The sequence below is a fragment of the Polypterus senegalus genome, chromosome 17, assembly GCF_016835505.1.
Source record: "Polypterus senegalus isolate Bchr_013 chromosome 17, ASM1683550v1, whole genome shotgun sequence".
Classification (NCBI taxonomy): Eukaryota; Metazoa; Chordata; class Cladistia; order Polypteriformes; family Polypteridae; genus Polypterus; species Polypterus senegalus.
Window position 1 is genome coordinate 3,815,997 of NC_053170.1, and position 21,695 is coordinate 3,837,691.

The 21,695-nt window shown below is 40.7% G+C and overlaps 3 protein-coding genes across 4 annotated transcripts in view; 1 reads left to right on the plus strand and 2 right to left on the minus strand.

Moving 5' to 3' along the window:
- Window positions 1–384: 384 nt before the first annotated feature.
- LOC120517984 (interferon alpha-13-like) lies at window positions 385–10,484 on the minus strand. Of its 2 annotated transcripts, XM_039740529.1 has the most exons (4): window positions 9,907–10,484; window positions 8,838–8,984; window positions 8,220–8,300; window positions 385–1,070 (listed from the first exon to the last, which is right to left on the minus strand). In XM_039740529.1, exons 1-4 carry the CDS (start codon window positions 10,195–10,197, stop codon window positions 990–992), a joined length of 600 nt encoding a protein of 199 aa, XP_039596463.1. In that variant the 5' UTR covers window positions 10,198–10,484; the 3' UTR covers window positions 385–989. The 2 variants fall into 2 exon arrangements, 1 of the variants encoding a protein (XP_039596463.1); XR_005631158.1 differs by lacking the exons at window positions 8,220–8,300; window positions 8,838–8,984; window positions 9,907–10,484 and adding an exon at window positions 7,045–7,143 and having other exon boundaries at window positions 982–1,070.
- Window positions 10,485–18,669: 8,185 nt separating this feature from the next.
- Window positions 18,670–21,546, plus strand: LOC120518006 (interferon alpha-4-like). Its single transcript, XM_039740553.1, has 5 exons — window positions 18,670–18,798; window positions 18,883–18,960; window positions 19,895–20,041; window positions 20,136–20,216; window positions 21,466–21,546. Exons 1-5 carry the CDS (start codon window positions 18,670–18,672, stop codon window positions 21,544–21,546), a joined length of 516 nt encoding a protein of 171 aa, XP_039596487.1.
- rdm1 (RAD52 motif containing 1) overlaps window positions 19,034–21,695 on the minus strand; it is a 36,930-nt gene continuing 34,268 nt past the window's right edge. The window contains exon 8 of the mRNA XM_039740190.1: window positions 19,034–19,392. The gene's annotated coding sequence lies outside the window, so the exon portion shown is untranslated. The remainder of the gene's footprint in view (window positions 19,393–21,695) is intronic.

The following is a 21,695-nucleotide window of genomic DNA, read 5'->3' on the forward strand; positions in this document are numbered from 1 at the left end:
TGTACTTGTCTCCCATTGTATCACCGTTTAAGAGGGGGTTTCGGAGTAGCGACCACATCTCCTTAGCGTGTGTTCAGCTCCTCTTCTCCACAACGTGAGCAGCAGAGATGTGAAGTGGCTGGTGCATCTAGGGCACCCGGGATGGGGGTTTGGGTTGAGGGTGGGGCGAGCAAAGTGAACAGGGGGCAAAGACCCCTAGTATATATATATATATATATATATATGAAGTGAAAAATGCTGATTTACTTGTACAGTATAAGGTATTTATTTGAGTTTCACATTATAAAAATAGAGCATTACAAACATTGTCAATTTATTGTATTATATAAATATCACAGTTGTTAAAAAATATAAATACTGAGCTATAAATAAATGTGTTTATAAATGAATGCTTTAACAGAGCACAAACAAAAAATTATAAAAAACTCAAAGTCAATAAAACGTGTAATACTACACATTCTAGATACATTCTGGTTACATTCAGAGATCAGCTTATTGACGAGCCTCTTAATCGAGTTGAGGCAGCAAAAGGAACCAACCCTGGACGGAGTGCTCGATATAAATGGAGCCCACCGATAACGGAGCGACATCCCACACACGCTCAATACTGCAGACTGAAATATCTGGACTTCACAGTTCTCGACGTCTTGAGTCCAGGGCATGTTTCACAACTTAATAAATTACAAATGGATGGAAAGATGACAGGTAAACCATTACAAAGAAATAATAAAAAATAAATACTGTATATAAATAAATATTAAAATAAAATATAAATATAAAAGATAGTTGCCATAAAAATAATGCCTAAATCAGCAGGAGTTACAATTGACCCATCCGTACGTGTTTAGTGCCCTTATCAACAACGATTGAAATGTCCGTCAGGAGATATTCGGGGTTATTGCTGGGTAAACCATTACTGGATATCCAGACACGACGTATAGAATAAATGCGCTTTATAAAACACAGGAGGCGCTGTCCGCGAATGGCCGTCACTTAGCCAGGATGTGTAACTGAATCAGGTGGCGCCTCACGTCTGCCCGGATCACCTCCCACGCACAGAAGCTGTAGTTCTGCAACAAAAAGGACATTTCAGAGAGTTAATTAGACAGAAAGAGAAAAGGCACTATATAGATAGATAGATAGATAGATAGATAGATAGATAGATAGATAGATAGATAGATAGATAGATAGATAGATAGAGTAAAAGGCACTATATAATGATAGATAGATAGATATTTTTATTTTTAAAAAGACCTTTATTGTGAACATAAAATTTGAAAATATTAATAATATACACAGTCAAAAACCAAACAAGCCCAATTTTCAGAATATAACAAAAAGAGCCAAAAAAATATCAGACCACCACTACTCCCCCTTTACACTCCTCCTACTCTGCACATTAATAAAAGCATATTGTTGATGCCCACCACTTTTTTATTCCCAGTTGAGCACCAGTTCGCCCCCCTCCACAGCACACAATACCTGATAGATACTAACATCATCCTAAGAAAACAAAATACAAATACAGAAAACTTAACTAATGTCTCATACATTCATTTTTAGTTCTCCATCCTCAATTGAGCAAAGCACCCCTTTAATTCCCCACACATTTTTAAATAACTAATGTATTCATCAATTTATGATACGTATATTCCATTGTTATTCTAGATCATACATTTATCTTTAAAATCAAGACAGCATCAGCAGCCCCTGTCCCAGATTGTTTATTATTTCGACTCTTTAAAATTGCTAGTTTGGCTTCACCCAATAGATAATTTGATAACTGAGCTTTTTGCCGATATTTTTTGTTGTATTTTGTACCATGAATGAACATGATATTATTAAATTTCCCCATTAACTTTTTACATAATTCACTAAAAAAACTGAGTCTCATACATTGCAAGAATAAATGGAATATAGTTTCTTTTGTCCACAAAATATACAATTATCATCCCCTTTCTGCTCAATTACTTTTAAAAAGAATTTGTAGCGACAATCCCATGCAGAATTCTCCATTGCAGGTCAGCTCTTCTTTTCTTATACAGCTCCCTCCAAGCAGGTGCACTCCCACCATCCACCCCCAGATTGTCTCTCCATGGCGTGTCATGAACTGTTTTTAGTTCTGTAAAGTGTATAATTTTAATACAATATTTATAAAGGTCCCCCTTTGACAAAGACTTAAAGCTCACGACTTCCCCTTTATGGAATGTCACGATTGTATTGTCGGTGAGTGAGGACAGATCAACAGCAGGGCAGACCTCCATCTCCGTGTTTGTTGCTCTGATCGAGTTGTTCAGCCGATGATAATCTTTGGCCATGAATGATAAAAAACTCTGAACTATTCTGACCGACTTGACCCCCAGTATTGAAGATAGCTCTGCTGGGTCAATAAAAGACTTCTTGCTCTCATCGTAAATTTGGGACAGTGTAAGTATTTGATTTGTGATGAGTATTTTAACAAAACTATCGCTGAACAACAGAGGACATGAGAAAACAGAGTTGTAAACTAAAGGCTCATCAACCAACCAACCAGATGTAACAAAGTTTCTTTTAAAGACAAAGTGCCATGTTAATAGGACTCCCTTGTAAAAATGGGGTAGGCTGGACAGGTCCATTTTGTGAATGTTCATCACTAGAAGTTGTCTATCAAAACGTAAACCTCCCACTCGTCTGAAGAAACCCAATGCCAGCTCTCTCCAACTCAGAGGGTGAGAAACAAAAAAAACTTTCTGCAGAGCCTGAAGTCTAAATTGTGCAACTTTAGAGACAACGTCAATGAGCCCCTGACCCCCCTCTTCCAAAGGTAAAAAGATTACACTTTGTTTTATCCAGTGCAGGCCAACCCAAAAAAAATCAACCAGAAGTTTCTGGATTCTGTGTAAAAGTCCAGGAGGAGGGTCCCCACTCACAAGTTTGTGCCAAAGCATAGAAGCTATCAAATTGTTACAAACAATCACTCGTCCCCTGTAAGACAGCTTGGTCACAATCCACCTCCATTTGTTCAGTCGCATTGTTACTTTATCTAAAAATCCTTCCCAATTACTTTGTCCACCCCTCAGCACCCATCACCACCCCGAGATATCTAAAACACTTTCTGTCCCACTTAATTTCTAAGGGCAGATCTGGTGGTGAACTTGCAGTCCAGGATCCAAGTAAAAAGCGTACTTTTGGCCCAGTTGATTTTGCTGAAGATATTCTCTCAAATATCTGTTGACATGAGATTAACATTTTAATGTCATCGTTTGACGTGACAAAAATGACGACATCATCAGCGTAAGCCAAATATTTAAAAGTAACATTTGGGCACATAGGAAAACTCACGCCCTGCAGTTTGTGACTTATCTGACGTAAAAACGGTTCGATTGACAAAGCGTAGAGCATTCCAGATAAGGCACAGCCCTGTCGATTCCTCTCTTTACTGAGAACGGGGCACTCAAAGAACCATTGACTTTTAAAACGCCAAAAATATTAGTATACAAGAGCCTGATCATATTTATAAAATATTCCCCAAATCCAAAGCTTTTCAGCGTATAAAACAAGTATCGATGATCTACTCGATCAAAAGCCTTTTCCTGGTCTAGAGACAGAATCCCCAAATCAACCCCGCACAGATTACAGGCTGAGATAACATCCCTCAATACAAATATATTATCATGGATTGAGCGGTCAGGCACACAGTACGATTGACACGGGTGAATTATGGAGTCCATCACATTCCTCAGGCGGTTGGCCAAGGCCCTTGAAAAGATTTTGTAATCCGTGCACAATAGGCTCACAGGCGCCAGTTTTGATTTGGCACAAGTCCCCTTTTTTTGGTAGCAGAACAATGACCGCCCTCCTGCAGCTCAGTGGTAGTTCACCAACCTTTACACTCTCCAGAAAAACTGAAAGCATGTCCGGTCCCAGCAAATGCCAGAACTGCTTATAAAATTCTGTTGGAATCCCATCAATCCCCGGAGTCTTTCCAACATTCAGATTAGAAAGTGAGTCAGAGAGTTCTTGAAGACTGATCTCGATGTCCAGATGTAATCGGAACTTTTCTGAAATTGTTGGCAAACCTTCCAAAAACTCGGACATGGCAGCTTCATCAATGCTTTCATCCTTAAACAAATTTGTGTAAAAAGAGACAGCAAAGTCTCTTATCTCCCCTGTAGTGCACAGTTCTTGGCCGTCGGTGTCACGGAGCATATGAATTGTCTTACTCTGTGCTTCCTTCTTTTCTAGACTAAAAAAAAACCTTGTGGGTGCGTCCAGGTGATTGAGATTCTGGAAGCGAGACCTCACTAAAGCTCCCTTAGCCTGCAACTCCAGAAGCTGAGACAGTGAATGTTTCTTAGCTGTTAAAATCTCAAAATTGTCTTTATCAAAACTGTTCTGAAGAGTGGCGTGTAGTTCAGTGATGTCCTCCTCCAGGCTTTTCATATGATCCACACTCCTCTTCGTCACTTGCTGGGTGTATTGTTGGCAGAAAGCTTTAATCTGAACTTTTGAGACATCCCACCATTGTCTGAGGGAAGTGAATTTGGATTTAGTGAGGGTCCATTGCTGCCAGAAAACTCAAAGCACTGAAGGAAGTTTGAATCATCCAACAGGGAAACATTGAATTGCCAGAAAGACTTAAAGAAAGGTTTTTTTTTGAAAAGGTGAGCTTTAAAGCCACCAGAGAGTGATGAGAAAGACCGAAAGGACAGATATAAGTAGTAGTGACTGAATTTAAAAGATGCCTTGAACAGTAAAACCGGTCTAACCGTGCCATAGAAATGTGTCTATCTGTAGGAAATTTAATCCGCCATACATCTACCAGATCTGTCTGCTGTAACAAAGTATTTAATACTCTGACAGAAGCTGGATGTGGCTCAGTACCATTTCGATCAAGCTGAGCGTTATCAGTACAATTAAAATCCCCTCCCAGTAGAAGAATTTCCCCATTAATAAAAGATTCCACCACTCTTCTCAAAGAATCAAAGAAACAGATCCTCTCTCGACCATTTGTTGGTGCATATGAATTAATTAACACGAGGTCTTGATCCCCATCTTTAATCTGCACCACCAGCAGGCGCCCAGCCACCACCTCACTAATATTAGTGATTTTTAAATTCACAGTTTTGGAAATCATCACAGCTACCCCAGCACTGACATGAGATCCGTGACTAAGCACAGCCTGACCCCCCCATTCACGTAACCAGTCCTGTTCATTCTTAATATCAGTGTGTTTCCTGAAGTAGTGCAATGTGAAGGCCTTTTTGCTCTAAATACTCAAAAACTGCAGCCCTTTTGCGTCTCCCCTACACCCGTTCACATTCAGACTCCCAATATGAAAAGATTCCATTAATTCAAGACATAAGGGAGTAACCAATAAAATACATAACACAAATAAATAAAAGAAACGTAGGACTAAATCCATCCTGATTAAAGCAGTGATTTCCTAACCCTACTGATCAAATTCTTTAGTCTCACTGACTCTTTCTGGTCCATGCCAAGCTGCACGGCATTGCGCATCACCCTCTGTGCTGACACCAGGAAGAGCTGAACGTCTGGGAAGTGTTCCTCCACTTTAACCCCTCTCTTACCCTCAATAAATTCTAAAAAATACCGTATACTTGCGGTGCTGTATCCGCCTCCCAGTGTATATCTTGAAGAGGACTCGCTTCTCACGGAGGTGTCAGTGTCACTACCCTCATCCTCTCTGTCGCCCACGTCACAGTCACTGTAACTCTTGAACAAGTTGCTGCGTTCACTGGATGGCTCGCTGGACACAAGGCTTTTCTTTGCCGACTTAGTATTCTCTGATTTAATCTTTCGTTTGTGACGGGCACTTTGAAAATCTCATCCCTCTCGCTCACACTTGCACTCCCACTCTCCACTTCACACACCTCATCCATCGGCCTCTCATTCATCTGCCTTTCCACGGCTTGCTCTGGGATAGGCTTTATCAGCACCGCGTCTTCAGCAGCCTGCACTTGTGCAGCTTCATCGGATGCCTGAGACTCGTTCACAGCGGAGGCAACTGGCGCAACTCCCTCGGAAAGAGTGTTCAATGTCGTCCCTCACTGCTACTGGTCTCAGGCTCTGTGCTCACTTTACTCGCTGCACTTTCAGTTTCAGCCGCCATATCCTCGGCAACAAGAAGCGCGCTCTTCTCTGGAGCGTCTTTAGACAGAAAATTTTCGGGCCGATCATACACAACACCCGCTCCATCCAACCGCTCATTACACTCAGACCCATCCTTCTCCATATTCTCCACCTCACTTTCATACTCAGACTCGCAGTTTTCATCGTTAACCCCGTCCGTGTTCTCTTTGACCGGAGCAGAGCCGGCCGGCATCACTACGGGCTCATGTTTGCACTGTGCCGCCTTGTGTCCAGCTCTGCCACAGTTAAAGCAACGCATTGAATCAGAAGTTACAAACACTACATAATCATCACCTTCCACCTTAAACCTGAGGGCCACGTTTAGATCTTCATTCATATTATTTAAAATCATATAAACTTGTCTCCGAAAGGAGACCACATGTTTTAACTCCTGCATTTTGCAGCCAAGGGGGATAAGCACTATATCAGACATAATCTGCCCATAACGTCTCAATTCCCTTAGTAAAATATCATTTTTTAAGAAAGGTGGAACATTAGAGACAATAACTTTCTTCGCAGGCGCTGATAACGGCAGGACAGGAACTAATGCGCCATTTATAACAACCCCTTCTTCAACAAGTTTATTTACGAGAGACTCGTCGTTTAGAAAGACGACTACAGCCTTATTCATTCTGCTTGCTGATAGAACATTTTTATAACCAACTATTTTCCCTACTCCCATCACACAAGCTTCGGCAGAAACCTGAGTGTCCACCAGGACCTTAGCGCCATGGCGGCGTGAAAGACTTTCAAACGCCTTTGGAAACAAACCAGGTGCCCGGCCTTTGGACACGGCCATGGCGATAACCGCCAAAGCCGCGTCTTAACAGTAAAAAAACTTATCAAAAAAACACCAATAACTCTAAAACAAATCTCTAAGAAAAAGGAAAAAGAGAAAAAAAAGAGGCTTACACAGAGACGTCGACGCCCGTCGGCTTCCACCGACTCAAACACGCCCACCCCAGACAGCACTAATCGAGCAACACACAGACAGCAAGAGAGATAGATAGATAGATAGATAGATAAAAGGCACTATATAATGATAGATAGATAGATAGATAGATAGATAGATAGATAGATAGATAGATAGATCTGAAGATACACCAGAAAGACAAAAAAATGTTATAATTAAAAAGAACAAAAACCTTCTGACTTATCTGTCATGGTCACAGTGAGGCGCTAATATATTGATTGACAGTTCGCAGTGTCGGTGTTACAGAGAGGATGTGCACCTGTGTTTATAATGGCACTCAGCTCTGTCTTCATTCTGTCTTTTGCTACAACCTCCAGAGGGCCCAGAGTGGGTTCCATAGTTGAATATTCTAATCTATGTAAGCCATAAAACGTCAATTAGCATGTTGGATTTTTGGACACTATAAGGACCTGCTCTGTTCAAATATCAGTACCTTTAAATGTAAACCTGCAGTATGTACCTTCTGTAAATGTTTAATTTCATCTTCAGGACAAATAAAGTATTTCTATCTATCTATCTATCTATCTATCTATCTATCTATCTATCTATCTATCTATCTATCTATCTATCTATCTATCATATAGTGCCTTTCACTCTATCTATCTATCTATCTATCTATCTATCTATCTATCTATCTATCTATCTATCTATCTATCTATTATATAGTGCTTTTTTAAGTATCTATCTATCTATCTATCTATCTATCTATCTATCTATCTATTTATCTATCTATCTATATGGTGCCTTTCATATGTTGTAAACACGTGCTTTCGAATACAGAGTCAGAAGCCCACGTCTGTCCCAGAATGCCATTTTCTCCAGTAGATGGCGCATCAAAAACATAAACATAGAAATAAACATGTACACATGTAGAAACATGCAAACATTTAGAAATAAAATGCTTTGCTACAAAGGTTGTGATGCGCTAACTGTTGCAGTGCATGTTCTATGCGTGTGTTACTTTGGTGACCCAGGCAATGCTGTATTTGTTAGTCTGGCGTCCGGTCCAGAGTTTGCTTCTACTCAGTGCTCCCCGTATAGGCTCGACCCCCGTTACTTTCATGGATTGATCAGGGTTGTCAATGTAAATATCCGTTTAAATGTATGAAGTTACCTTTTCTTTCAGAATCTTCTGAAGCCCCTCAAAATGTGTCACCAGTCTTCTGTCACTGAGATCAGCAGCATCAGCAGGAAGCTAACAGAAACGGAACAATGAACAGCAGTCAGACCAGTTGTGGAGTGAGTTACGAGTCCCAAATCGCGGACCCCCATCACCATCGAGAACTTAATAATAATAATACATTTGTATTTATATAGCGCCTTTCCCATGCTCAAGGCACTTAAAGAATATAAGATAGAATGGCAGGGTATACAGTATATAGCATAGTACAAAGCAAATAAATAAATAAAGAAGATTAAGACAGTAAATTCAGAGAAAGCCTAACAGACAACAGAATTGATGGTCTAGCACACATGCAGGTTACATGAGCATCTTGACAGAGAGGTAAACTGAGAGAAGGGTAGTAAAGTCAAGTAGAGTAAAAAGCCTTCCTGAACAGATGAGTTTTAAGTTGTTTTTTAAAAGAATTCATGGAGTCAGCTGATTTAATTAATTTCGATAAGTTATTCCAGAGTCTGGGCGCTATTCAGCTGAAGGCCCTGTCACCCATGGAGTGTAGATTAGTGTGGGGCACAACAAGATTGCCAGAATCAGAGGACCTTAGTGACTTACACACTTCTTGAACTCCTGAACTTTGGTGAAAATGTTGTTGCGAAACGTCAACTTGCAGGTTTCATTCCACGACGATGGCATCCCCTCGTTCATAAAAATCTTTTCAATTTGAAGCAGAACTTTGTAAATGAAAGCATTGGCGCTGGTCTGTAGAAATAAAATATCATTAAACATGTCAGCCTGAAGATTCCTTTAAACTTTATGTTCTGTTTCTTCTATAAAACGTTCTGATGTTTAATGATTAAACAAACGTACTCGTGATTTTCCAATCACTTTCCATAAAATAATTCCATAAAAATACATTCGTTATTTGAAGTGGCTTACAGTGGCGGGGAGCCAAAATCCCTGCACCTTTCGGCGCATATTAAGGACCACCATAAACCCAGGAACGGGCACTCTCATATTAAGATAATCGAATAAACCTGACAGCTGGTCGATGGGCTCCACAAGGACCACCTCAACACTACAGATAAGTCTACACGGAAGGAGCCCGCACCAGTGAATCGAAGGGGTCCAAACTCCATGCTGTCCAAGCATATGGCGACTTGATTCTGAACTCAAGCTCAAGTTATTTTAGTGCAAGGAAGTAAAAATTCTAAACGACTAATAAATCTGACTTTGAGCTCCTCTTTTTTCACAGGTGACATTTCACGCAGCGCCGCTTTAGACGTCTGCGCATGTGCACACAGCGGCAGAGCCCTCAATTCCAGTCATCGTGTGGAGTTTGGATGTTTCTCCAATGCCTTTCTGACTTTTCACCCCATATTCCCTTCTCATATCAAAGACCTGCCCACGGACTGGTCACTTTGTGTTGTCCATTCGAGCGAGTGGACCACGAGACAAATTGTAAAAACTGACCATCTTAAACACCTGCAGAAGCCACTAAAGATTGCACGAGAGCCTTTAGTAGAATAAGAAAAAATAAATGAATGGATTACAGTCTGTAAAATTACAAAAGTTAAAGGAACACGAGGCCAGCCTAAACACTAACGTTTTGAATAATCGATAGAGAGAAAAAAATGGACATTCTGATAAAATAAACTGTCCATCATTATGAAGGTCATCCTACCTTCGAAGAGCTGTAGCAGTCCACTGGAAAATTAATTTTCATTTTCTCCCAAATGCACTGCTTAGGGAAGTCGCCTCCCTGGTCGAAGAAGAAGGAAGACAAAGATAAGAAAACAGCGCAGAGCCCAAACACCGAGAGGCGGCCACGTGAAGGTGAACTCACCAGAGTCGTAAGCAGCTCCACGTTTTCCTTGTTGAAGTTCCTCTGAAAGTTGCACTTGAGAGGCAAAGCGGCAAAGCCGGAGCAGAGGCAGGAAAGGATGAGCAGCGCAAAGATGGTGAGATGAGCCATGACGAGGGCGACACGACGACTTGTCCTTTAAATGTCCGGCACGGGGAAGAGAAGCGCAGTCAGTGGGACGTTTTTAGACACTTGATGTCTGAGAGGATCGTTTGAAGACGAGTGTGCATTGTGAAGGAATCCTTAAATTTATACGATAGACTGCAAAATTACCCGAAGAAAAAAACGAAGACGCGGCGTATTGTGTTTCGTTTTCCTCTTTTCCAAAATTCTTAGCGCCGCATATTTTGTTCTGCAGGCAATTTCAAACAATGAGCGAAAAAGTGACATTTGGTAACTCGCTGAGATAGATAGATAGATAGATAGATAGATAGATAGATAGATAGATAGATAGATAGATAGATAGATAGATAGATAGATAGATAGATAAATAAAGAACTATATAATAGATAGATAGATAGATAGATAGATAGATAGATAGATAGATAGATAGATAGATAGATAGATAGATAGATAGATAGATAACAACAACAACAACAACATTTATTTCTATAGCACATTTTCATACACACAGTAGCTCAAAGTGCTTTACATATTAAAGAATAGAAAAATGAAAGACACAATAAGAAAACAAAATAAATCAACATTAACATCGAATAAGAGTAAGGTTCAATGGCCAGGGGGGACAGAAAAAACAAAAAAACTCCAGACGGCTGGAGAAAAAATAAAATCTGTAGGGATTCCAGACCATGAGACCACCCAGTCCCCTCTGGGCATTCTACCTAATATAAATGAAACAGTCCTCTTTGGATTTAGGATTCTCACGGAAGGGCTTGATGATGATGATGGTCACGTAGACTTCTGCCTTTTAATCCGTCCATCATTGTTGGAGCATCATGAAGCTTTGAGTAGGTGGAGGTGGCGCAGGCCATCACCACAAAGAAACTGGAAAAAGAAACAGAAAAGAGAGTAGGGGTCAGTACCGATTTTAGAGCCACCATGAATAGTTATTTTGCGGAGATTGAACATATAGAGTATCAGGATTAAGTTAAATTACGATTAAAATGAAGTTATAAAAAGGCCATGTTACAGTAATGTGTTTTCAGCAGTGTTTTAAACTGCTCTACTGTATCAGCCTGGTGAATTCCTATTGGCAGGCTATTCCAGATTTTAGGTGCATAGCAGCAGAAGGCCGCCTCACCATAGATAGATAGATAGATAGATTGATTGATTAAAGGCGCAATATAAGACAAAAATATATGAGATTGATATGAACATCATTATATAACAGCTAGAGAAACGGATAGGAAACGCACTACAAAGCGAATGGATAGTTAGGACAGGTACTATATAGCAGATAGATACACAGGTATTAAAAGTAGTGTATAATAGATAGATAGATAGATAGATAGATAGATAGATAGATAGATAGATAGATAGATAGATAGAAGGTGCCGTATAATAGATACAGTAAATATATTTGTTTTATTAGTAGCTGTGATGCCCATCTAAGACAGGATGAAATCAATTGCAAGTAATCAAATTAGACTTCAGCGTTAACATTTGCAGTGCACCATCTACTGGAATGTAGTTTATAATATATGTAGTAATAAAATGTTTGTGATGCACCATTTTACATTCTAACATATGGCACTTCAGAAACATTTGTAGAAATAAAATGCATTGCTACAAATATTTATGATGTTACAACTGTCTGTCATTCTAACAGGTGGAGCTTCAAAAAAATTTGTAGAAATAAAATGTATTCCTGCAAATGTTTGTGATGCACCATTTTGCATTCCAACCGATGGCACAAACATTTGTAGCAATGCATTTTATTTCTTCTGGAATGATGGAGGCATGGCAACAAGGTGAACGCACATATACAGAGAGACACAGACACTTGTCCTTTTTTCAAGGTGTATTAATTACACAGGTGTAAACTGAAACAGTGACCCCATGTGAGCAGTGAGAGACTTGGAATTGGCATAGGTTGTGGGCAAGGAGGAGGAGAATGAGGCCAGATTGGAGAGAAAGAAGAGGAGTCAAGTGGAAGGAGCACCGTGACATGAGTGGTGGGATTGAAGCATGGCCTGTGATTCACGGTGAGTTTTGACTGCTGTTCCTAAGGCATGCCTTTTTCCCACCATTTTTTTTTTTGTGTTTGTTCCTTCACATACTTCATGCCACCTGCCAGTTGCTTATGTACCACACAGGTTGAGAACCTCTGCTCTGAGCTGTAACTACATTGGTATGATCGATGTGATAGATTTTAGAGCGTCCTGAAGAAAAGCTGGGGTGCCAACTGCATCACCCAGTTTAATGCAGAAAACAAAATATTCAATAAAGGTAAAAGAAATTGAGAAGAGATTGGGGAGCTCTGCACCTACTGTTGCTCCGGTCCAAAAATTAATGCTACCATTCATGCCAACCGATGCCAACAGATGTCATCTACTTTTAATGCTGTATAAGGTGGAAGGAACAAGGCTTCTCTATCTCAGTTGCCCTCAGTGGCTGTCTTTTTGGCAATGTGAGGAAAATAAAATGAGAGGCGACCATTACGAACAGCGCCTCCTCTCGTCCCAGCCAAGTATTACATCCTTCTGAGGAGCCTGGAAGGTAAAGCGCATGTTTGACTAATCTATCTTTAAAACAGGAATTTTTTTTTATTTTTTTAACGTCAACTTTATCAGGACTGCTACAGCGACCAAGTGAACCCTGATGGCACCCAGTTTGAAAAGCAACGGCTTACAACCACGAGAGCACGTCGTGCCACCTCATAAATCCTTTATGACAGACTCAACAAAGTTTAGTGCTGAAAGACCAACAGGTGGCACGGTGTTGCTCGAAAATGTACATCGGGGATTTAAAATATGTCACCAAATTTTAAATTAATGTGTTTTTTTTTGTTTACTATGTGTGACAATAGTCGTTTAGCAGGAGTCTCACTCTGTATTGGAACCCCACATTTTAGTACAAGGACAGAATAAAAATTGTAGATGAGTACTGAACCCCACGCCACAAGACATTTCACCTTCGTTTGGTCATTTTCTCAAAAGTAAAAGGAATTAGCTCACTAAAGTTCCTTTCGCTTTCTAAATCATGATGAAACGGGAGCGGAACGCCGGCAGCTATAGTGCGCATGCGTACTGTGCTCTATTAAGAAGACGACGCTGGGAATTCCGTGCCTGGACTCCGAGGTATGATGAAACGCACGGCAGCTTCTTCACAGCCAATCAGAGCTGAGGTTCCACCTTTGCTAGATTACCCTACGGGCAGCAAGAACAGAGTGACGAAATCTTACTGTCTAATTATAGGCTCTGAATTCCTTTACTGTGCTGTGTTGATGTTCGAGAGATGGCAGCCAGTGTGAAAGATCAGACTACACCGCCAAGCCGGCCATTTGGCCAGGCAAGTTTGTTGTGATTTTGTAACGAATTGCTGATTGTGTACGTCCAGTCAAAAAATGAAACATAAAGGACATAAAAATATACAAAGATAATAAACGCATTATATAACAGATGTAAATATAGGGAAGGTTCTTCATAATAGTAATAATAATAAAAGCTCTTTAGAAGATACTTGAAGAATTCGTACAGAAATAGGAAACAGGTGCTCGCGCGTGTGTTGTGTGCATTGTGATATTTGTCATCTTTTTTTACTACGTCATCATTTAACTTTTTATTAATATAGTTTTATAGGAAAATACATGTAAAACAAGACATGACCCTAACAGCATTCATAATTATCAATGTAAAATTTTAGAACAAACAAAAAGTACATTTGCACAGAACGGTTATTTTCACTTTCGAAACCGTGACGAAAGAGAAGCAGCAAGCCGGCAGCATTTACTGCACATGCGCATTGAGCTCCATCGAGTGATGAAACGCACAGCGGCTTCTTTACAGCCAATCAGCGCTGAGGTTTCCAGCTTTGCCGGTTACCCGGCGGGCAGCAAAAACAGAATGACGAAATCTTACTGTCTGATTATAGGCTCGGAATTCCTTCACTGTTTTTAATGTTGTTCTAATATTCGAGAGATGGCAGCCAGTGTAAAGGATCAGGATCTGCGGCCAGGAAAGATTATCGTGATTGTGTAACGATTTGTTTTTTGTGGTACGGCACTATCGTTTCATATGCCGTCCCATAGGTATAAAGATAGATAGAGAAGCAATTATATATTATTTGTGATAAACCTAAGCAATTAATGAAAACCTCAGTATTGATGTTAAGAAAAGAAACTCTGAAGTAGATTTATTTAGGAATTTAATATTGAAAGAAAAAAAAACAAGATTAGGATTTCGTTTTCTTGATTTTTTTTTTTTCTAATATTTGCAAACTTTTCTGGTCACATGTTTTCACTTTGTCATTGTGAGTTGTTTGTAGATTAATGGGCACACATACACATTTTCCCATTTTAAATGAAATCTGCAACACATCCTATACGTTACTGGACTTTTAGAAAGTGGACGTCCAGTGTGTTTTTTTTTTTAGTGTATTTTAAATATGCGCTTACAGGCACAAATAGCCCACCCCCTAAATGTAAAAGCCCCGCCATTCACAACTTGCATTAACTCTTTTTCTAAAGACTTTTTCCTGACGTGTAAGCCACAAGTGAAACCAACAAGCCTTTCTGTTTTCCTTTCTATCTTTAAAATGTGTTGAATTGAAAAGATTAGCTGTTTCCATACAGACTGAGACATCATTGGCATCCTGGGACATTTCACACTATGGTCCTGATGTGCTCCCCCAATCTGGAGCTGCTCCAGTGGTGGGATATTTCAAGTACCCGATCAGACTGCTGCGATAACATTGTAAGGAGTCAAATAGAAGACCTTTATAATGCCTTCTAGTGTGCCAGGGTGCTGGTGATGCTGGATGGTGACAAATCGGGCCCTAACAGAGTGACGTCTGCAGATGGTGGCCAGACCACCTATTTCATCATCACCCTCCTCCTAACAATGAGTTACAAAATAAAAGAATGTCCATTTCCTTTCAAGAGGATACAAATGAGAGATAGTGTTTAGCAGACTCATAACTAGGAGGCCCTGACTGATAAAAGTGGGCATCTCTGGCATGAATAACCCCAGATGACAGGACTGCCAGGTCATTTAAAAATGTTTAGCTTATGAAAAATCTCATAGTTGTCCAAAAAAAAAAAAAAGCCTAATACCTGATGGAAACAAAGTGACCCACCAGAAAGAGTGCATGTTTAGGGTGGGAAGGTGTTGATAGTGAAGGAATTAGGTACATGTCATTGAAGCCCCCCTGCTGAAGATATTTATTGTCACACCCGTGCACATAAGGGACAGCTTAAAGGCTCTGGTGATTGCAATTCCCTGCCACTCCAGGGGATGTCGCAGTGTGTTTAATGCCTTTGCTCTTCCTCCCGCTGCAGAAAAGATGATTGACAGCTGTAACACCAATGATGTCACTTCTGGTGTCCGTCCACCTGGACCCTCCTGTTCCCGAAAGACCTAACGCCGGAATGTCTGCCATCTTAAATCTGTTCAAATGAGAAATTGCGTCTGAGAAAACGTCTCCGCAATTACTGCACACTTTTTCTTTGTTTCACAAACTTCGGTTACATGGGGTCCCCAGGGTGGTGCCCCAACTCTTTATCGTGGTCTCTCTGATCTCTTACATTATATACCAACACACAGTGAAAGGTGGCATCCCTCTCAGAAATTTTGCTTTCTAAGTTTTTTCCCACCTCAAACCACAATACTGTTGATTGGATCAGAAAAGGTGGAAGTAACACCATGCCAAAGCAAACTCATTCTGCATCACCACCTTTGTCAAGGAAAACGGAAAGTCCACAGCTGAAAATTAGCCTAGCCCACCAGTCAGCCAACAAATGTGAGATGAGCTTTCCAGGACCCTAAGGCCAGACGTGGTTAGCTGCTCAACAGAAGGGAAGACAATCGTCATACTGGAGATGACCATACTGTTTGAAGAAGGCTGTGAGGGGGCAGCAGAATGGAAGACCAGCTAACACCAACAGCTGGTAAACACCTGCAAGGAAAAAGGGTGGCAAACCTGGCTGTTCCTGCTGGCAGTGGAAACTGCTTACCAGTATGGCGGTAAGAGGTGAGGAACAAGAGTGGAGCTGCCACCAGGGCATTCTGGGAATTACTGTGACACCAAGGTGCCCTCTCACTAAGAATTCCTGTCCATGCTTGATGAAGCAAATTAGCATCCATGAGTTGAAAAAATCAAGTTGGTGATGAAGTGATCTAGTCTGATACGGAAATGAAAGAATAATCAACTCTTTGTCACCAAGGGCCATGTGGGGGTCTTTATCCAGCCTTATGGCCAGGGCAGACCAACAACAATCCATAGGCTGAGAGAGGCAGCTCAGAGAACCTCCTATTGGCTCTCATTTAAGAGGGAGAGGATGACCTGGAAACCAAAAGCAGAAGGGCAGAGAGTGGACTACCACTGGTCAACCCACAAGCTGGAAGGTGTAGTGCTTGGGGTTGAAGCACTCAAACAATGCAGGTTGTCACCTGATCACCTTGTCTTCTGAGCAAAACCACAGTTAGTCAAGATGGTCACTCCGGAGGGCATCCCAGACATGTATGACAATCTCTCTTAAAAAAAAAAAACGTATTTGGCATATACAAATAAAATTCAAATGGGCACACCGACACAAACCACTTGGTAATCTCCCCAAAAACATCTTCAGTTGTGCCTAATTAACAGTTTGGGGGGAAAAAAAAGGTTGAGAACCCCTGGCTTAGAGATATCACGTGATATGTGGTCACATGTGCATCAATAGTTAAGTACAAAGTTCAATTCCTAGGTCGACTTTCATCAAAAACCAAGCCATGTGACCAGTGATGGCAGGAGCAAAGACCCCTTTATAACACTTATGTTAGTGGAGAGCCGTGACCTGATAGTTTGCGTATCTGTTGATTAGCGTCTGCTTTGACAAACAGAGAAGTGCTTCAATAATTTAGTGTTAAATACCACGTGCGAGCCTGCTGAAGAAGAAACGGGTATTGCTGAGATGGCGTGGCATGCTGTTAAATAACAGGACACCCAAAACGTACATGAAGATGACACAGCGCTGTGATGCAACCAGTGGTCTGTTTAAGTGACCATGCAGGAAACCCTCTGGCTTGTCTGCATTTAATCTATCTATCTATCTATCTATGATATAGTGCCTTTCACTCTATCTATCTATCTATCTATTATATAGATAGATAGAAGGCACCATATATCTATCTATGTGTTGTATAGTGCCTTTCATCTATCTATCTATCAATCATAGTGTCCTATATATCAGTTATCTATTTCTTTCTTATATACTGCCTTTCCTTTTTGTCTATGTATCTATCCATGTTTTATGTAATGTCTTTAATATATAATATTTATTATACAGTTCCTTTCCTATCTATCTATCTATTTTATGGTGCCTTTCATATGTTGTAAACATGCATTTTCCAAAAGAGTCAAAAGCCCACATCTTTCTCAGAATACCATTTGCATTGGCAATAGATTGGCATCAAACAATTTGAAGAAATAAAGATAATAACTATCTTTCTATCATAGTGTCCTATCAGTTACTGTATCTATTTCTTTCTTATATAGTGCTTTTCTTATCTGTCTATGTATCTATCCATCTTTTATGTAATGTCTTTAATATACAGTATATTATCTATTATACAGTTAATTTCCTATATTTCTTAAAGTCATTCTCATTGCTTCTATCTATCTATTTATCTATCTATCTATCTTACAGTACCTTTACCGCCTATCTATGTATCTCCAATAGTCAGTCAGTTAGTCAACCATTTTCCAACCCGCTATATCCTAACACAGGGTCACGGGGGTCTGCTGGAGCCAATCCCAGCCAACACAGGGCACAAGGCAGGAACAAATTCCCGCGCAGGGCGCCAGCCCACCTCAGGGCACAAGCACACCCACACATCAGGGATAATTTAGGATCGCCAATGCTCCTAACCTGCATGTTTTTGGACTGTATGGGGAAATCGGAGCACCCGGAATACACGGGGAGAACATGCAAATTCCAAGCAGGGAGGACCCTAGAAGCAAACCCAGGTCTCCTTACTGCGAGGCTGCACTTACTGCACTTTGCAGTGCCTTTCCTGTCTATTTCTCTAGCTGTTATATGCCATTCCTATCAATCTATCATAAGTTTTTATATATTGTGCCTTCTATCTATCTATCTATCTAGTGCCTTATATCAATCTATCAATTTTTACATCTGTCTATCCATCAATGTCCGTTTTTCGTTCATGTTTTGAAATTGCCTGCAGAACAAAATATACGGCGCTAAAGAAAAGAAAGAGGAAAGCGAAACACAATACGTCGCGTCTTCCTTTTTGTCTTCGGGTATTTTTGCAGTCTATCGTATAAATTTAAGGATTCCTTCACAATGCACACTCGTCTTCAAACGATCCTCTCAGACATCAAGTGTCTAAAAACGTCCCACTGACTGCGCTTCTCTTACCCGTGCCGGACACTTAAAGGACAAGTCGTCGTGTCGCCCTCGTCATGGCTCATCTCACCATCTTTGCGCTGCTCATCCTTTCCTGCCTCTGCTCGGGCTTTGCCGCTTTGCCTCTCAAGTGCAACTTTCAGAGGAACTTCAACAAGGAAAACGTGGAGCTGCTTAAGACTCTGGTGAGTTCACCTTCACGTGGCCGCCTCTCGGCGTTTGGGCTCTGCGCTGTTTTCTTATCTTTGTCTTCCTTCTTCTTCGACCAGGGAGGCGACTTCCCTAAGCAGTGCGTTTGGGAGAAAATGAAAATTAATTTTCCAGTGGAATGCTACAGATCTTCGAAGGTAGGATGACCTTCTTAATGATGGACAGTTTATTTTATCAGAATGTCCATTTATTTTCTCTCTATCGATTATTCAATAAGTTAGTGTTTAGGCTGGCCTCGTGTTCCTTTAACTTTTGTAATTTTACAGACTGTAATCCATTCATTTATTTCTTCTTATTCTGCTAAAGCCTCTCATGCCTTAACCTTTAGTGGCTTCTTAGGTGTTTAAGATGGTCAGTTTTTACACTTTGTCTCGTGGTCCAATCGCTCGTATGGACAATACAAAGTGACCAGTCCGTAGGCAGGTCTTTGATATGAGAAGGGAATATGGGGTGAAAAGTCAGAAAGGCATTGGTGAAACATCCATACTCCACACGATGACTGGAATTGAGGGCTCTGCCGCTGTGTGCACATGCGCAGACGTCTAAAGCGGCGCTGCGTGAAATGTCACCTGTGAAAAAAGAGGAGCTCAAAGTCACGTTTATTAGTCGTTTAGAATTTTTACTTCATTGCACTAAAATAACTTGAGCTTGAGTTCAGAATCAAGTCGCCATATGCTTGAACAGCACTACTGGAGTTTGGACCGCTTCGCTTCTCTGGTCCGGGCGCCTTCCTTGTAGACTTACCTGTAGTGTTTGGGTGGTCCTTGTGGAGCCCACCTACCAGCTGTCAGGTTTATTCGATTATCTTAATATGGAGTGTCCATCCCTGTAATGGGCTTTATGGTGGTCCTTAATGTGCGCCCAAAGGTGCAGGGTAGGCTTTGGCTCCCCGCCACTGTAAGCGATTTCAAATAACTGATACATTTTTATGGGAATCTTTTAGGAAAGTGATTGGAAAATCACGAATATGTTTTTAATTATTAAACATCAGAACGTTTTAAAGAATCAACACAACATAAAACTGGAAGAAATCTTCAGGCTGACATGTTTAATGATATTTTATTTCTACAGACCAGCGGCAATGCTTTCATTTACGAAGTTCTGCTTCAGATTGAAAAGATTTTTACGAACGAGGGGATGCCATCGTCGTGGAATGAAACCTGCAAGCTGACGTTTCGCAACAACATTTTCACCAAAGTTCAGGAGTTCAAGAAGTGTGTAAGTACTCGACGGCGATGGGGGACCGCGATTTGGGACTCGTAACTCACTCCACAACTGGCCTGACTGCTGTTCATTGTTCCGTTTCTGTTAGCTTCCTGCTGATGCTGCTAATATCAGTGACAGAAGACTGGTGACACATTTCGAGGTGCTTCAGGAGATTCTGAAAGAAAAGGTAACTTCATACTGTGCATTTAAACGGATATTTATATTGACAACCCTGATCAATCCATTAAAGTAACGGGGGTCGAGCCTATGCGGGAAGCACTGGACAGAAGCAAACTCTGGACGGGACACCAAACTAACGAGTTACCCTACAGCGCCCTGCCGCCAGTCCGGGGCTAGAGTCCGATTCACACATGACGCTCTGGGACAGCCATGGGCTTCTGGACACCCTGTGATGAAAAGTGTGTAGTTATGACATATAAAAGACACTATTTGATAGATAATTATGAAAGGCACTAAAAATATTGGAAAGGCACTATATAATAGATAGACATGAAAGGCACCCTATAATAGATGTAAAAGGCATTATATGATAAATATATGAATGACGAATGCACTATATAATAGGATATGAAAGGCAGTAAATAAGAGATAGTAAGATAGGAAAGGCACTATATCCTAAATAGATTGATAGTTAGACACGGAAAGCACCATAGATAGATAGATAGATAGATAGATAGATAGATAGATAGATAGATAGATAGATAGATGGTATAAAACACACCAGAAAGATGAAATAGGTACAAAAGTAAGAAAAATGAAGAATATCTGACTTAATAGTCCCAGTGAGGCGCTATACGGGCGTATTGCTGTTGGTGCAAAAGGTCCCCCAGTCGCATTTATTGATTCACTTGTGTTGAATAATTTGTTGTCTGCAAGTACTCAGTGTTGGTGTCAGAGAGAGGATGTGCAGCGTTGTTCATAATGACACTCAGCCTTGTCTTCGTTCACTCTTTTACTACGATCTCCAGGGGATCTAGAGTGGATCTGATGAGTGATCCTGACCAGTTGAATCCATTCTAATTTATCTAAGCCAAAAGCTTCAATTAGCATGTTGCATTGCTGGACCTGCTCTATTCAAATGTCAATGCCTTTAGATGTAAACCTGCAGTACCAGCGGTCAGATCTGAGCACAGCTTAATGTCCTGAACAAGCCTGGGATCGACGGCAGCGGCTCTTTTAGTCAAGCCGGAAGTGTGTCAGGGGAGGAGTTGTTATTGATATTTATTTCATATTTACATATACATATATATACATATTTTTATCTTGAACTTCCGTAAAGATTCAATTTCCGTTTGAAGACAAATAAAGCATATCTATCTATCTATCTATCTATCGTGCCTTTCAGGTCTATCTATTATATAGTGCCTTTTCTCTTTCTGTCTAATCAACTCTCTGAAATGTGCTTTTATTTGCAGAACTACAGCTTCTGTGCGTGGGAGGTGATCCGGGCAGACGTGAGGAGCCACCTGATTCAGTTACACATCCTGGCTAAGTGACGGCCATTCGCGGACAGCGCCTCCTGTGTTTTATAAAGCGCATTTATTCTATACGTTGTGTCTGGATATCCAGTACTGTAATGGATTGGACGGCAATAACCCCGAATATCTCCTGACGGACATTTCAATCGTCAATATTTGTTGATAAG